The sequence below is a fragment of the Microcaecilia unicolor genome, chromosome 2 (assembly GCF_901765095.1).
Source record: "Microcaecilia unicolor chromosome 2, aMicUni1.1, whole genome shotgun sequence".
Taxonomy (NCBI): domain Eukaryota; kingdom Metazoa; phylum Chordata; class Amphibia; order Gymnophiona; family Siphonopidae; genus Microcaecilia; species Microcaecilia unicolor.
This window is the reverse complement of record NC_044032.1, coordinates 158,227,716-158,245,291: the sequence shown is the minus strand read 5'-3', so window position 1 is coordinate 158,245,291 and position 17,576 is coordinate 158,227,716. Positions and strand designations below refer to the sequence as shown.

Sequence of the window (17,576 nt, the reverse complement as noted above, 5' to 3'; positions counted from 1 at the left end):
GCATCAAGCGACAGAAGAGGAGACTGCTGCCTGACATGCAACTGCAACTCCAGTTCAGCTGCTCACTGTTGTGGGTTTGTGCAACCAAATCCTAGGTGGCAGGTCCAAATTTTTAACCTGGGGTTTATTAAACCCTGAATTGCTCTTTTATGATAACAGCACAATGTCACCTGTATGTTTTGTTCAAGAGGATACATTCAAATATGAACTGACCAACAATAAAAATACATTTTTAAAAATGGTTCTTTACATTTTGCTCTCCCTGACCACCTCCTATCTCCTAAGCAATAAAGCACATGCTACATAAAGTGATTCTACATTTCTGCAATGACCAACACGTCAAACAAAGCCAGTGTTCTGGTATTTGGTTTGGACATTACTATATTACTATCCATACCTGTTATTTCTTGTATCTCAAGTCCAGCCTTTTTAACCGAACGGTGTTCTGCTTCTGCAATACAACACAGCTTGTTAAGACCATATGAGGCACTATAAAGACTCTTGATCAAACAGCTTTGGCAGTTTTCAATTCAAATACACAGTGCAGTCAAACATGAGATTCCATCTGAACCTTTTGATAACATGTTCAAATGAGAATGAAAATTTACATGTCCTCATACATATATAATGTATTTATTTCTAGTATTGATATCCTGCCCACCTACAAGTCTAAGTATGTAACAAGAAAATCTGAAATATTACTCATATGTCAATATGCACACATAAAATATAGTTTAATAAATTTCTGAAATGTATGTGAGCAGTGGCGTACCTACCTTAGTGGCCCACCTGGGGCGGAGCACCCACCCTTGAGCAAGGGGATGCACCGAGGAGGCACGCGGCTGTCGGCTCTGCTGGTCCCCTGCCCTGGAATGGGAAGTTGACATCAGAGGGGGCAGGTGAACAGCAGAGCTGACAACCGCAGGTCTCCTTGGTGCATCCCCTTGCTGTCTGTACCACCCCACCTTTGGTACACTAGAGTATATATATACACACACATACAAACACACACTTATCTCTCTCTCTCTATACACCTATATCTATCTATCTATATTGTGATACCGCTTCCCTTTCCTGGTGAATTATGCAGTAATTCTTGAAGCTGGACTCAGTTCAGAACAGAAAGAAAAAATTTAATGCCAACTTCACTTGCAAACAAAATAAACAAAAATCCTCTCAGTTTTGGGGAACAGTTCCAATTATCCTCACTGCCCCCTCCTTTGGTAGCAAAGTTCTGCTTTCCCTTATTTCTTCAGGCTTGACTTTAGCCCAGTTCCACTCAGCACTCCACAAAGTTCAGTTTTACTTTCAAACTGGTTTCACCCAGCCTTTTAGCAAAGTTAGTTCAGCATTCAGTCAAATGCAGTTCAGTCTTTAGCAAAATTCAGTTCCACAAAATGAGCGAAAACTCTCCAAAGGAAGAGGAAGAAATCATATGAACTGCAAATGTCATGCCTTTCCTCCTCCAGCACTTCCACCAGCTCTGTCACTAGCAAGGCTGGTAGCACACCTCCCTCTTCACAGAACAAACACCTGTGGCCTCCCACGTGCTCTTGTGCTGGAGAGATTAACCTTGGGTACGCTCCCAGTCGATGCTGGCTGGCTGGCTCTCCTGTAACTGGCAATCCTCCAGGCAGGTCCAGCTCTGCCTCTTTGTAATCCATTTCCTCAGGTAACTCTGCCTCCTCCTTCCTCTCCTCCAGCTTCAGAACGTTCAGAAAATCTCTCCTCCCTCCTTCACAGCTGGGAGGAATCCGATATTGATTATGCAGCCATGGGAACTGGGCCTCCTCCTGGCTGTTTCTCCCCCTGCTGGTTACTGGAGAGAATGGCTCTTAATCCCGCCCGAGTTTTTGGGCCCTCCCCTTTCTCCACCAGGGAATTCTGGACCTTGTAGTTATGGGGCCCACAGCCTTTTGCTATATCCCCTTTTACCTGCCTTATCACAAATCTCTCTCTCTCTCTCTCATATACGTTCGTGTGAATGTCCAGAACTCGTCATTATAGGACCCTTTTCACTAAACTGCAATAAGCACTAGCGCATGTTTACCACAGCTTAAAAAGACTTACCATAGAATACGCTCAATAGTCCTGTGGTATGTTCCTAATCTGTGCACACTACCCACATTGCCTACAGAATAGGTGCTGGTAAATGCTAATGTGGTAAATTTTTTTAATGGGTGTGTTAACAGCAACATTAGCGCATTGGCCATTAATGCAAAAAAAGGAAAATTGGCCATTTTAATGCTGCAGCAAAAATGGACAGTGCACATGAAAACTCAAGTAAAGAAGCGCTAAAGCCACTTTCTATAGTATCTTAGTAAAAGAACCCTTATGTGTATAATGTTTATGCCTAAATTGTGATTGTATATACTTATATATACACAGACACATCATTTTAGATATGAAAAAGTTATGTCTTACCTGATAACTTTCTTTCCTTAGTCCTATCAGACCAATCCAGACAAATGGGTTGTGTCCCTCTACCAGTGGATGGGGACAGAAAAAGAAAATAGTTTTTGTGACTCACCTCTTAAGGATACTATGCAGCACAGAATGTTCAGCATTTCGAATAGACAAGCAATGGTGCTCAAAATCTGCCTGATGGCCAATACTGAAAGTTTGAGACCAAGTGACTCAATCAAGTCAATCTCACCAGCTAGCGAGGCATATACTCTACCGACATACAGATATTCACTGAATCAGGAGATATGTGACATACAATAGATTAGGAAAAACTTAAAAGTAGAATCAGTGATATCTGAAAAAAACATAGCTTATAAGCAAAATAAAATTAATCAACCACGGAAGGATTCTGGACTGGTCTGATAGGACTAAAGGAATGGAACTTGTCGGGTATGACATAACTTTTCCTTCCATACCATCCTATCAGACCAGTCCAGACAAATGGGATATAGCAAAGCAGCGTCCCCCCAACATAGGGCAGAACAAAAGATCTAAATACTCAAAAAAGAGAAAGAATTTTGCAAATACATGCATCATTAATCTCTCCAGTCTAATAAACTGGCAGAGAGTGAGACAGATAACTAAGACTAAGGCACATTTATAAAGGCAATATTGCAACTACAATGGAAGTCCTGGAGGAGCTGAATATCCAGAGAAGGAAATATAGGAAGAAAGCTATCAAGGGCTGAATAAACACTGTGCTTCCCTATCTACATTTATGACAACCAAGGAAAATTAAGAAGCACCCTTCATTGAGAGTAAAGAAGGGAGACCAATGAGAACAGCTATTGACTGATCTGCTCCATTCAGACATGAAAATCCAAATGTCACTGTAAGAGCAAAAAGAGGGAATAAGGACACTGGGACATGAGACACTCAGAAAGAAAAACCCACAATGGGAGCCTATTATTCTGAGAATAAAACCACAGTATTAGAGACTTCCTGAAGTTGTATAACAGCAGTGGCTAATGACAGTACTAAAGTTCTAAGGTTCTGTTTATTTGATAATTCGCTTAAGGTAAACCCATCAAAGCAATATACAAATATATTAATAAAATACATTTAGAAATAAAGGACAGAAAAGAAAATGTAGAATTGCACAGTGTAGGTGGCTTGTATAGCCTGAGCCATATGAGCGACCAGCAAAACTGTACCAAATAGTTAAGCAGAACAGATGAGGCACCCAGTCAGCCACCAAAACCTGCAAAGGCAGTCTACTGAAACAGTCATGGACCATAAATAAATGCATCAAGAGATGTTATACATGTAGTTGCAATAGTTACAGAGATGGCTGCCAAAACTGGAGGCATTCAGGGCATCACTAGAGTAGGAGTTAGACATGGTTCTGCAGCTGTAGAGGTAGCTGTGGTGACTGGCAACATACAGGTGGCCGCTACCTCTGAAGCCATACACTTGCATGCTACAGCTCAAGCCATATCTGCGGATGCTGCATGCAATATGATATAACATGCACTACCGTGGATGCTGACTCTGATGCCCCTACTTCTGGTTATCACACCCAATGACATACAATCAGCTACTGCCTGGGATGCCACATAAATATTCATCCAATGTACCACAGACAGCATATAAGCGTCGCTCACTGGTTTTGAGCCTAAACTACATTGCTTCAAAGTACTACTATTTCCGCAGGTTTTTCTCATCACACCAGATTTTTGACCCCTGAGGCAGGCAGCCACCTCACTGGAACATAGTCCCACGTAGGATCTGCTGGAAACACTTGAAAAAACCCCAAACACCAGCTAACAGAAACAGAAAAAGAATTTTGATGGGAAAAATTGTAACAATCTGGAACATTGAGGAAAATTTAATGTCAAACAAAGAGGAGTAGCTAATCCTCCACATAAGAGAGAAAGAAATATTTGCTGTTTATAGATAATCACAGAGAATATTTAACTGCTTACAGAAACCAGAAGAACAAAGGTTCCTGTCAGCAATCCCTGTTGTGAGAAAAAGTCAAGCCAGACAGCAGTGAGGGCTTAATAAGGAACAGAGTACAAATACCAGAGCTCTGAAATAACTGAAATAGGTTCATCAAATACAGGCAGACTTCCACATGAGATGGTGGTCCAATTGTCAGTGGTTGAAGTGGGAGGGGGAAGTAGGGAACTCATACCTCTCTAGATATACCTCAGCTCCATAGAATAGCTGCCATTTTTCACTTTTTTTTAAAAATAGGAGCTTATGCCAAAGAAGGCACCTACAACTTAACTGAAACCCTGGCATTAAAGTGGATCATGAGAAAAAGCCCAGGAGGGCACCTCCGACTCGCATGAAATACAGCTGAGAAACTGGTTCAGGATACAAGCCAATTAGGCACCCCCAACTCAACTAAGACACGCATAAAACTGGCTCAGGAGCACAAAACTCCAATGGGATAGTTAAGCTCAAATGAAGCTAGTTATAAACTAGGTCAGAATGGCTGTTAGCCTGTCATCCATCCACTTGGGAGACAGAGAAATACTGAACATTCTATGCTGCATAATACACTTAAGGGGCAAATCACAAGAACTATTTTCTTCCACTTTCTCCATTCATTGATAGAGGGACACAACCCATTGTCTGGACTGGTCTGAAAGGATGCTATGGAAGTGTGTGTGTATATATATATATATATATATATATATATATATATATATATATATATATATATATATATATATATATATATATATATATATATATTATGTGTGTGTGTTTATTTTCTCTGCACATTCATATGTTTGTGTATATCACAATATATTTTTTTTATTAAGCTTAACCACCTTTTTCAAGAAATTCATCCAAGGTGGTATACAGCAAGTATAACTGGACCTAGGCAATTTACATTTATAGGGCCTTGTTTACGCGTTAGCACGTGGGCATCTACATGGTTAGCACGTGCTAAGTTTTAGCATGCACTAAAAATGCTAGAACACCTTAGTAAACAGGGCCCATAGTGACAGTATGACCATAGTAAAACACTCGCTCAGAATAGCACAGTGGAAATAGCCAAATTGAATCACAGTAATAACTATAATATGAATATGTGTCAGCATAGTACACACTTGAACAATGCAGTAAAATATTAGTAGAACAATACATGTTCATGCTTCTCTAATTTGTACACACATGTGTAACTAATGCTGTACCCTATATAAAAACCAGCTTGTCGCGGCGCTGCTCCATTTTCCTCTCTTTCTTCTTCCACCCCACGCAACACCCGGTATTGCTATCCACCACAACACCTTATCTACAGTCCTCCAATCTTCCAGCCGCCAGCAGCCTCAGCAAAACTCACTGCCTTTAGCCTGTCCTGGAAGCCCTTCTCTGTACAAAGACGTCTATTGGTTCCTGAGTAGGCGGGAGGCTGTACAGAGAAGAACTTCCAGGGCAGGCTGAAGGCAGTGAGTTTTCATTGCTAAGATACAGTGCTGGCGCGGCAGCTGAAAGATTAGAGGACTGCAGACAGGGCGAGGGGTGTGGAAAGCCATACCGGACCTCACGGAGGTGGAAGGAGAGAGAACGATGCCACAGTTGCAGTTAAAGGGGAGAGAGAGGGGTATAAAAGATGTCACTTCATGGTGGGGGGACGGGGGACAAAGAAGAGAGATACCAGACCCAGAGGGAGGTGGAGAAGGAAGCAAGAACTCAGATGAGCAGAAAGTGAAAAGCTGGATGAGGGTGGGGTAGAGTGCCAGATTCTGCGATGGTAGGGTTGGGGAGATTGGGAAAGACACTGGATCCATGGAGAGGGAGAGATAGATGAAGTGCCATAAGGAAGGGAAGGGGGAAAGATGCTGGCCCTGGGTGGGGGTGCAGGAGGAAAAGGAAGAAGCTGGATGGGGGGGAGAGATTGACAGTGCACTCAAATCTCTCTCATGGATATTCATTGTGGGTATCCTCATGGGCGTAGTTTGGGAGGTGAGGGGGGCGTTCTCACACCAAACGCAGGACAGCCAAAACGCGTTCTCATTCCCGCCCTCAGCTCCCCAACAGACCTCCTCTCCGTTCCTTCCTTGCCCCCCCCCCCCGCATGTTTAAACCTTTTATTTTTAGCAGCGACGACAGTGAAGAAACCAGAACAGCAAGCAGGCTCGCCTCTAGCCTTTCCCTTCCCTCACAGACAGTGTCCTGCCTTCCTATGATGATGTATTTCCTGTTTCCGCGACGGTGGGACACTGTGAGGGAAGGGAAAGAATGGAGGCGAGCCCACTTGCTGTTCTGGTTTCTTCACTGTCGATGCTGCTGAAAATAAAAGGTTTAAACATGCATGTGGGGGGGGGCAGGAAGGAACAGAGAGGAGGGATGTCGGGGAGAGAGGCGAAATCACTGGACATGGAGGGGAGGGCAGGGGCAGAGAAGAATCGCTGGACATGGAGGGAAGGGCAGAGGAGAATCGCTGGACATTGATGGAGAGGAGGGAACTAGAGAGAAGAGTTGCTGGACATGGATGGAGGGGGAGGGAAGACAGGAAGGAGATGCACATGGATGGAGGGGAGGGCAGGGGGAGAGAAGAAAAATCGCTGGACATGGAGGGGAGGGCAGGGGAGAGAGGAGAATTGCTGGACATGGATGGATGGATGGATGGGAGAAAGGAAATTTGCTGGATATGGATGGATGGAGGAGAGGGCAGGGGAGAATGGAGAGTTATTAGACATGGATGGATGGAGGGAGGGAAGTCAGGAAGGAGATGCACATGGATGGAGGGGAGGGAAGCGAGGAGAAATGCTGGACATGGATGAAGCAGAGGGCAGGGAAGAGAGGAGAAATGTTGGACAAGGATGGAGGGAAGGAAAGACAAAGGAAGGAGATGTACACGGATGAAGGGAAAGGGGGAGAGGAGAAATGCTGGACATGGATGAAGGGGAGGGAAGACAGAGGAAGTAGATGCACATGGATGGAGGGGAGGGGCGTGAGGAGAAATGCTGGATATGGATGAGGGAAAACTGCTGAATTTAAGGGCTGGATCGGAATACTTTGAGGGCAGATACTGAAACTTGAGGAAGGATAGGGACAGGGCTACAGATGGTAGACAGGATGCATAAGGAGACAGGAGGATGGTGGACATGGTGAATGAAAAAATATCAAATGGAAAGAAGACACTGCATAAAACAGAAGACACTGGGACCAAAGCGAATAGAAAAACTAAATGATCAGACAACAAAGGTAGAAAGAAGTACAGTATTTTATTCAGAATTTATTAATTGGAATATGTCAGCTTTTGGAAATGTGCATCTGTGATATTTTGCATGTAAGTTTCAATTTTTCTAGTATTGCTGCATGCCGAGTTTAACTTCTTGAGGTAACTTTCCAGTTCAGTACTTTGCCTTCATATTTTTTTGTTCCTAGTTCCTTGTGTCATATGTGTTGTCATATGTTTTTCATGTGTGATTAAGGTGCAGTATTCTGCTAGTGTGTAGTATTTGCAGCCCTTTTCTTTTTCTTTAGGTAGTGTACTGGAGTTTTAGAGCCCGGTATAATTACAGTGCTGCCTTTCCACGCATAAGGTTGTAGCTCGTCCTGTCCTTGGAATTAGTGCTGTTATGGTTTGGTAAGGTTATGAGTGTGTTTTTGCACAAGTTTGTGTATAGTGTTTTGCAGTGGAGAGATTGAGTGTTGGCCTTACTGAGGTGGCACCAAAACATCAGAAAGGGTTTTAGAGCCTAAATCATGACACACTACCTCTTGAAGGATCTACATATAGAGCTTATGCATTTCTAAGGTCTACACTGGAATGGTGTGGGAAAGGGGGTGGGGAAATACTACTGGAGAGGAAGAGGCAGTGCTGGGTAAGAAGGAAGGAAGGAAGGGAGAAAGATCTGGCTTTTTTGTGAATAACCATAATGAATATGTATGAGATATCTCATACATATTCATTATGGTTATTCACAAAAAAGCCAGCCACCCCAAATGAAACAGTCAAACTATGCCCATGGGTATCCTGAAAACCTGACTGGCTGGGGCGCCTCCAGGACCAGGTTTGGGAACCACTGGAATCGCGTTTAAACGTATATCTTGAGCTGAAACACCAGGTATACAGGGAAAATTTAGCAAGTGGAGATTCCACCTCTCCAAGTTCTCACATTTCATCTCCAAATTAGTTTGCCCCTTAACCAAGCCAACCGAAACACAGTCCAAATGTTGCACAGTAATAGAAAGTTTCATAAGAATTCTGAATTAAAGTTAGTCAAGAGTCAAAACTGTCTACTTCCTGCTCCAAAGCACAGATCTTACCAGCATGTGAAACCATCTGTGATGTTATTGCCTAGCCCAGGAAAATGATTGTTTTCCATATTTTCTTAAGAATAAACCTGGCAGGTCTTACAGGTTCAAAAATTGTAGGTAAAGCTGGTCCAAGCTCGGCACCAATGGCCAAAGAATTGCCTGCCTCCATTGGGTCACTTGTTACGGTGTCTAAAATGACTGGGGCTCCTCTTGCAGAGCATGTGCTGTCCTGAAACAAAGGATCCGGCACTCCTGATGACCCCAGAGCAGTAGAGTCGCTACCAGAGCAGCTGGAACCAGATGCTCTACTCAGCTTCAGTACTCTCTGTTGCCACAATGCAGGTTATCTGGTGGCTCTCTCTCCTGGGGGGAAAGCAAAATCCTATGTCCCAGGAGCGGTGAGGATCAGGTAATTATGATTCGGATTATTCTTCACATGTGCATCACTTTGCATATGTCCACATTAAAATACATCGGCCATTTGGATGCCCAGTCTTCCAGTTTCCTAAGGTATCCCTGCAATTTTTCAAAATTGCATGTGTTTTGACAATAGTTTTGTCTCATCTGCAAATTAAATCACTTCACTTGTTGTTCTGATTTCCAGATCATTTATAAATATGTTAAATAGCACCAGTACAGATCCCTGTGGCACTCCACTATTCACCCTCCTCCATTGAGAAAAAAGGTCATTTAACCCTACCTTCTGTTTTTTTGTCCAATAACCAATTCCTAAACCACAGAAGGGCATTGCCTCCTATCCCATGACTCTAAAGTTTCTCAGAAGTCAAAAGCTTTCTAAAAATCTATATACACTACATCAATAGGCTCACCTTTATCCACATGCTTATTCATGCCTTCAAGAAGTGAAGCAAATTGGTGAGGCAAGCCTCCCCTTGGCTGAACCTGTCTCATTAAACCATGTTTGTGTCTGTGTTCTGTAATTTTATTATTTATAATAGATTCCACTATTTTGCCCATCACTGAAGTCAGGCTTATCAGTCTGTAATTTCCCCGATGACCCCTGGAACCCATCAGCCACCCTTCAATCTTCATGTACTATAGACAAGTTTAATGACAGGTTACAGATCATTAAGAGCAGATCAACAATTTCATGTTTGAGTTCTTTCTGTATCCTGGGGTGTATACCATCCGGACCAGGTGATTTCACCAATATTTTTTTCAGTTATTCCGCCTCGTTAACCTTGAAAACTGTAAAGGCCGAAGCAAAGAATTAATTCAATCTCTCCACTAGGGCCTTGTCCTCCTTGAGCGCCCCCTTTTGTTCCTTCATGATCTAACGGTCCTTCGGATTCCCTCAAGGGTTTTCTGCTTCTGATATACCTGAAAAAGGTGTTACTAAGAGTTTTTGTCTCTGCGGCAAGTTTTTCTTCATATTCTCTTTTGGCATTCTTTATCAGTGCTTTACATCTAGCTTGACAGTGCTTATGTTACTTCTTTTTTTCTTCATTTGGATCCTTTTTCCAATCTTTGAAGGATGTTATTTTGGCTCTAATAGCCTCTTTCACTTCACCTTTTAACCACGCTGGCTGTCATTTGCTCATCTTTCTGTATCTTATTATTGTTTAATAAAAATGTTGTAAGGATGGGGGGGCATAAGTGGTAAATAAAAAATTTTTTTGATGGCACCTTTCATGTACAGGCCCTATTCTGTTCTTGTTACATAGTGAAATGTTTTTGTGGTTTTGGCATTCTGTAACATATTGTGTTGTGCCAATAAACAATATTAATCAAAAAAAAAAAAAAAAAGAGGGAGATGAAGGGGGAAGTTAACAGATGGCCAGCCCTGGAAACAACAGGGTCTCTTCTTCCTCACCTCACTAGGTCTTTTTAGGAGGTTTCAAACAGCCCGACTCTCATAAAAAACACACAGGACTGTGTTTTAAATCACAATGAGGCTCATTTTCAAAGCACTTAGCCTCCCAAAGTTCCATAGAAACCTATGGAACTTAGCCTCCCAAAGTGCTTTGAAAATATGCCTCAATGTGTGTTACCTGCAGAGCCCAAGTTTAAGTTCCATTTATTTGATATACTGCAAACCAATTGTAAAACAAAAAACAAATATAAGCGATTTACAATAAGTCTGGAGCTAGAAATGTCATACTCTGGAAACAGGGCCAGATTAAAGCATAGGCAAGCTAGGAACATGCCTAGGGCCCGAATGGTTAGGAGAGGAGAACTTCTCAGATGTGCTAATTCAGCAGTTCCCAAGGCAGATTTTTTGTTCTTGTAAAATAGCTACAACAAACAGCAGACCAATAAAAAATGTCCATCACCATGAATTTACTTACTACAATATTCATAAAACACTAGAAGCCTGACACGGCCATGTTTCTCCCTCTTAAGGGCTGCTTCAGGGGCAAATAGTGACCAAGAGGTGTTTTCCAATGGCATCACCTACTTAGTCAAAAGCAGCTCTCAGACATAAACCAATTAATAAATGAAATCAGTACAATTCACATAAACTTAAGTTTAAAATACAAAATGATAAAATGAGCAATTAATTTTCAATAATAACGTTAACAATAAAACACAAATGAGAACATGCATTGTGCCATAACAATAACAGAAATAGGAAAAGTGATTCTAAAGGACGTATCAATCAACTCTGTGAAAACTAGCTCTCTCCTAATCCCATATTGTGTTTGATGATTTACAATTCCTCTTTTAAACCCCAATCTTTAAATCACCAAAACACAGAGGACATTTCTCTAGGTACATGAACATTATTTTCCTCTGTGTTTTGGTGATTTAAAGATTGGGGTTTAAAAGAGGAATTGTAGGTTTATTGATTAAGACAGTTGAATTTAAAAAATAAACTTTATTAACTGGTCTCCATAGTTTTAAAACTTCAGCATTCTGCCACAGACTTAGAATCAAAACTATATAGAGAGGAGAGATCCCAGGAAACCTCTGTCCTAAAGTATTTATGCCGTTGACAGCGGTGGGTGAGAAGTGAAATTTATAGCTACAGCATCAAAATTCAGCTGCTTAATCTGTGTAAATATCAGGTGTAACTTTAAACATATGACTATTTGTTTAAAGTTATATGTGAATCTTCAATGTCACCACTTTGATGGACAGTGCTGTTGAAAATGTGTTTAACTTTGAGCTCACTTATACGGTTATGGAAACTACAGCCTACGGGTACGACAATTACCTAGATTGTGTTATATGTTTACAGTTAAACAGTGGCCACACTGCAGAATACTGATCTAAGATTTAGTTTATTTTTTACCATTTATACCCCAGAAAACTGGTCAGACCATTCAATGCGGAGAATATGACATACATAAAAGTTAGCTCCCATTGCTATATGCAACTTTCACAGCATATTTTGTTTACATGGATAGCAGAGATATAATGACAAAGAAATGTAACATACTTTCTGTAGGTACGAACTTCCATACAGTGTTGGCATCAGCATCTCCAACATACACTACTCCATCTTCTGAGGCAGCAATATCATGGGGCATGACAAAACTCTACCAAAACAAACACAGGCAACATCACAGGTAAAATACATAAGTAATATCATGCTGAGTCAGACCAATATTCCATTGAGCACAGCATCCCATCTCTAACATTGACAAATGTGAGTAACTTAGAAATACCCAATAGAAAGTAATGGGGAAGCAATCCTAATTTCCACTTAGTTAATGGACCTAACCAACAGGGATTGACCTGATCTTCCCGCCCTGGTGAGCATTCATAATTCCAGGATGTTATCCCCTTTGGCATAGGTACTTCAAGTGAAAGTTGGAGCTCTCCTCTGAGCTTGACTTGAACATGGGCGAGCTTGGACATTTCAATCTCCTTCATGGATGGTATGCTCCACTGGCACACAATCGAAGGATCATGCTGCTCCATGTGCTCTTTGGCATACCCCAGATATGCACAGATATTTTCAAAAAATTTATTTTGTTGTTTTGTGACAATCCTGCTGTGTTTAAGATGGCTGTGGTTTTGGTTGCACAGGTTAATGTTCAGAGACCCTTGTTGCAGAGTTGTGAGGGATCTGAGTTGGGTATGATAACAAAGAATTTTGAATTGAATATTTTTACTGTGGAAGGCAGAGGTAAATATTCTGCGGATATGGAAGCTCACTACTGCCATAAGCAGATGATTCGTTGCTTGCCAGTGATACCAATTATTGGATTACTAAGGCTGTAAATGCTCCTCAGCACATTTCCTCTTTATCTAGTCACTATTCTATAATTCCCCATTTCCATTTCCACTTATTTGGTCTTATTTCCCACATTATCCAAATCAAGTTTGGTTCAATTTGGCTTATGTAGCCAACGTGACTAACAACAGCAAACAACAGGCTTGACATCTTTCAATAGTAACAAGGGCAATGAATAAGACTAATTGTGTAACAGGTGCCAGCAGCCTACAGGCTGGGTAGATCTTATATAATAACAAAGAGCAGTTCACTTGTTTAGAGTGTAACAATGAAAGGCATTCAGCAGATAGCACTGTAGTAAAAATAGTTTAAATGTACTGTGATGGGCAATAGCACCGAGTTTTTTTTATATTGGAATATAGAGATGGTAGTGTCTGTGTCTACACCGGTGCAGGCCATTTTTCGGTGACCGTTGTAAAAGGACCCCATAGTATAATACACTAGCATTTTAATCAATTTTTACTACATAAGATGAATGTTATCACTTTAAGGCCCTTTTTACTAAGCCACGCTAGTGCTTTCAGTGCATGCTAAAAATTAACACACGCTAAATGCTAGAGACACCCATAGCTAAAAACACTAGCACACTTTAGTAACCAGGCCCTAAATTATATATGTGGAGAGTGATGGCAGTTTTTTAAATTTTTGACAGTAGTGCTGCTTGATTATATTTTGTAGTGTTCTTTCGTTTAGAACTTTTATTATCTTTTTTCATTCTTTTTCGTTATCAGCATTATCTTGTGTTTCTATGTTTTAGGCGTGGATATGATAACGTTTAGTTCATATACAATATGCCTTTAATTTGATATCTTTAGAAGCACATGTGGTACTTTTTTCAGTATGTAATTTTGCATTATCTTCACCACTCTTTTCAAGTTTTTCTTTTGCAAGTTTGTTTTAGTGTATTATTAGATAAACTGTGACATATACGTTTATTTTTCATCATGCTGATTTTTATTACCATAATTTAGGATCTTTTAAAACCTTTTTTTAAACATTTAAACCAATATAGTAATCTTTGTTTCTTCTCATTTGAGTATGTTTTACTATTTATGTATTTACATACTATTCTACTGTTTTTATTTATTTATAGGGCCCTGTTTACTAACGCACTAGTGTTTTTAGTAAGCGCTAACGCTAGACACACCCATACATTCCTATGGGTGTCTCTAGTGTTAGCGCGCTAATTTTTAGCACGTGCTACTAACCTTAGTGTGCCTACAGCATGACTTAATAAACAGGGCCCATAGTATCTGATAGAGTATTATATGCTGATATTTTTGACAAAGTTGTCCAACACATCCAACAGAGGTCTTACTGCACCTCTCAATTAACTTTCATGCCCTATCCCTCAAGACATCATGCTTTTACATATTAGACATTATTTTGTGCCTGTATGTGTGCATTCACATAAATAATGAGGCAATTTCTGAAAGACATTTACCAGGTAAATGGGCCATTTGAAAATAGCCCACTCTTCCTGGAGGTAGAAATTTTGGCTAATGATTTTTTTGTTTGTGTAGCTGTCAGAATCTATTGTTCAGCATAGACAGCAGCTGCTTTTTGCTGCCTCCCCCCCAGGTTAATGGTTAAAAACCAGCCTTGACCATGTACCTGTCTTTCACCACCCCTTTTGGGTTTCTTTATATTGTGTTCCTTAAAAGGGTTATTTTCTATTGAACAGACAATTAGCCGTCTTGTTGTGAGCATGGGGGATACCTTCAAAGCACTGTTCTAATTTCTATTTGAGAAAACATAATTTTAGATTAATTGCAAACTAGCAATCTATTTTAATTCCCTACAGGGATGCAGTGCATCCTGTTCGTAAAACCACCTACTGGGTGGAAAGAAAACCAGATTCAAAATAGATGAATGCTCTTTTTCTTTTGAACTGACTATTCTAGTAGTGTAGCCAGATTGCAATTTCTGGGTGGCCAAAGCCCGCAGATTTCCTTTCTACTCAGTAACCACCCCCCCCCCCCCCCCAAAGCAGTAAAAATGACTATCTTGGCTGGCAGGGAACCCTAAGCCCTGTCATCTGAAGGGTCCTCTCTCTGGAGCCTCCCGAAGCTGTCTTAACCCTGGGGCACTCTCCCCATGCATGCTCAGTGTGTGCACGAAGTGTGTGTTGGTGGGGGGGGGGGGGGGGGGGGGGGTTCTTAGCATTGGCAGCTTAAAGTGATTAAAAAAGCTTGGGGATGCTCTAGAGAGGACTCTTTAGCCGGTGGGGCTTGGGGATTTTCACCAGTTACACTATGTGCACTGCTGCTGGGTGGGTCTGAACTGAAACTGGATGTACCCCTGCCTACCTGTGGCTATGCTACTGCTGTATTCGAAGAGACTCACTGTCGATATCCTTGCCAAGGCCACCAAAGCAGCTGTGGGACTATTCTAACAACTAAGGGACCATCCTACTGGTGTTGGTGCATTGACTTGAACGTTTTTTGTATAAAAATTGCTCCTGCTTTAAAATGAAAAGCAAAGGACAACATACCTTTGTAACAGGAACAAAAGTACTTATAATTTCTCCACTGGAAAAGTTCATGGCGAAGCCTTGAACTGGAGTTGAGACATCATGGTACATCATCCCATTAACTGCATACAACATGCCACCTGCAACTGCAAAACCATTGTTTGGTTACTTAGGGGACAGAAAATGGATTTTTCACTGAGAAAACACATAAATCCTTTATAGCACCATCTAAATATGCACTAAGAAACCTTACAGCTGCTTTTCAAAATACACACATGAAAATAAAGCATCTATCGAGGTGGGGGTGTAGCCAGAGCTGGCCCTAGTAGAACCTGGGCCTGTCCACTTTTGGCTCAGACCCACTGAGCAACAGTGAAATCATTGGTGCAGCTAATAGGGATCATCAAGCTCACTAAACTCCTTAGCTGTCAGGACATCACAGCAATCAGCGGCAGCACTCTCAGCTGCTAAAGCCAAAATCCTGAACAAGCTCTGTTCTCGCACATTTGTGAGGTGCTACATTAGCAGTTGGAAGCACTGCTGCTGACCTCTGTAGAGCTCTGGTTGAGAATGTCTTCATTTGGCGAGGACTCAAAGGTATTCGATTTTTAAGTTTAGGGGTGTGTGGATATAGAGAGGAAATAGATCATAGCTAAGCATTCTACCCACTGGCCCACCCAAAAATTGCCTTCTAGCTATGCCGCTGCTTTGAGGATGTATGATCATGAGGGAGTTGTAAAAGCAAATGAATTATCTAAGAAGCTGGAGTGAAAACATACTTTGCGCAGATTTGTCTTTCCTACAAGCCTGTCTAGCCAGGTAAATATACACAAAGGGCTAGATTTACGAAAGTGCATTAACATATATTATTAGTAAACTAGTAAAAAAGGCCCATTTCCGAAACCAATAAAACGGGCGCTAGCATGTGGTTTTTTTTTTGTGTGTGTGTATGTGTCACAGAGTTATTTTGTGTGTGTGTGTGTGTGTGTGTGTGTGTGTGTGCGTGTGTGTGAGGGTGCGGTGTGTGCGCAGGTTGTTGATGTGTGTCTTTTTTTGTTTTGTTTTTTTACTTGGGGGTTGGGGGATGTGCTGTGCTGGCAAAGTGGGTTGGATTGGTGTGTGGCTTTGAGGGTGTGTTTCTGTTGTATTGTGTGTGTGTGGTTTTGTCTGTCAAGGAGGTTTGTGGAGGGGGGTCTTTCTGTTGGTGAAATGTAAATGTGGTTGTAGGGGGGGGGGGTCAGCCTTTGTTGAGTGTTATTTTTTTTCCATGTTTTTTTTTTGTGTTGTGCTGAGGCAGCAGTGTTGTTTTATATGGGCGGAAGGTAGAGGAGCACGTTCTTTGTCTGTCGGTATTTTTTGGCCGTTTCAGGGCTGCTGTAGGGGGATGCTGGAAGAGAAATGTGCTGTTGGAAGCAGCGCCATCTTTTTCCATTGGGCTGGGGTTCTGGGCATCCTGGAGGTGGGTGACGGCTTGCCTGAGGACGGGGATGGTTGTTTTAAGTTGGCGGAAGGGAGAAGAGCACGGTCTCGGGCCGTTGGGGGGGGGTGATCCGGTATGTTTGGTCCATTTCAGGCCGGCTGCAGGGGAATGCTGGAACATTTATGCGCTGCAGGAATCAGCGCCATCTTTTTCCGGGTGCTCGGGGAATCCCCGAGGTGGGAGACAGCTTGCCTGAGGCTGGGGATGGTTGGGCACATCCTTGGCCGCTTCGGCAAAAGGGGAAGAGGAAGGGGGTGGGGAGTTACCTGCAGCCGCCTGAGAAACCATGCATTCTTTGTTTGTTTTGTATTATTAGTTTGCATTTCTGTTGAAGAAAGAGTGGATGCCTTTCGAATGATGGAGGTGGTGCGTCGGTGTGCGTTTGTTTCGTTAGTTTGGCAGCCAGTCTCCAGCGATTCCTAGGCAGGGAAGGAGTACTCCTCCCCCTTCCTTGGTCGCTGTTTGCTGCTGGCTGGGTCGCGGGTAATCCTTCCAGCTGGGCCGCAGCTTGTCCTGTTCGCCCACGTCCCAGATGGTGACGGGCACGTTGTTTTCCGGCTCCTCTGACTCCATGTCAAGCGATCCCAAATATAGTCTGTGCTATAGGCCCTCTGGCACTCTTCAGTACTGGTATTAGGCATTTAAAAATGTCTCCCTCCCCCCTCCCCCGGTCTATTTTTGCACATACCCACAGCAGGAATATTCTTCTCTCGTTCCAGCGGTGG

At 42.1% G+C, this 17,576-nt stretch overlaps 1 protein-coding gene across 4 annotated transcripts in view; it reads right to left on the bottom strand.

Moving 5' to 3' along the window:
• The window catches only part of PAM (peptidylglycine alpha-amidating monooxygenase), a 553,254-nt gene that overhangs the window by 17,908 nt on the left and 517,770 nt on the right, over positions 1 to 17,576 (bottom strand). For all 4 annotated transcript variants that reach the window (XM_030193423.1, XM_030193421.1, XM_030193424.1 and 1 more), the window contains 3 exons: positions 15,393 to 15,517; positions 12,098 to 12,197; positions 398 to 451 (listed from right to left, as the gene is read on the bottom strand). In XM_030193423.1, the coding sequence (XP_030049283.1) occupies positions 398 to 451; positions 12,098 to 12,197; positions 15,393 to 15,517 (279 nt within the window). The remainder of the gene's footprint in view (positions 1 to 397; positions 452 to 12,097; positions 12,198 to 15,392; positions 15,518 to 17,576) is intronic.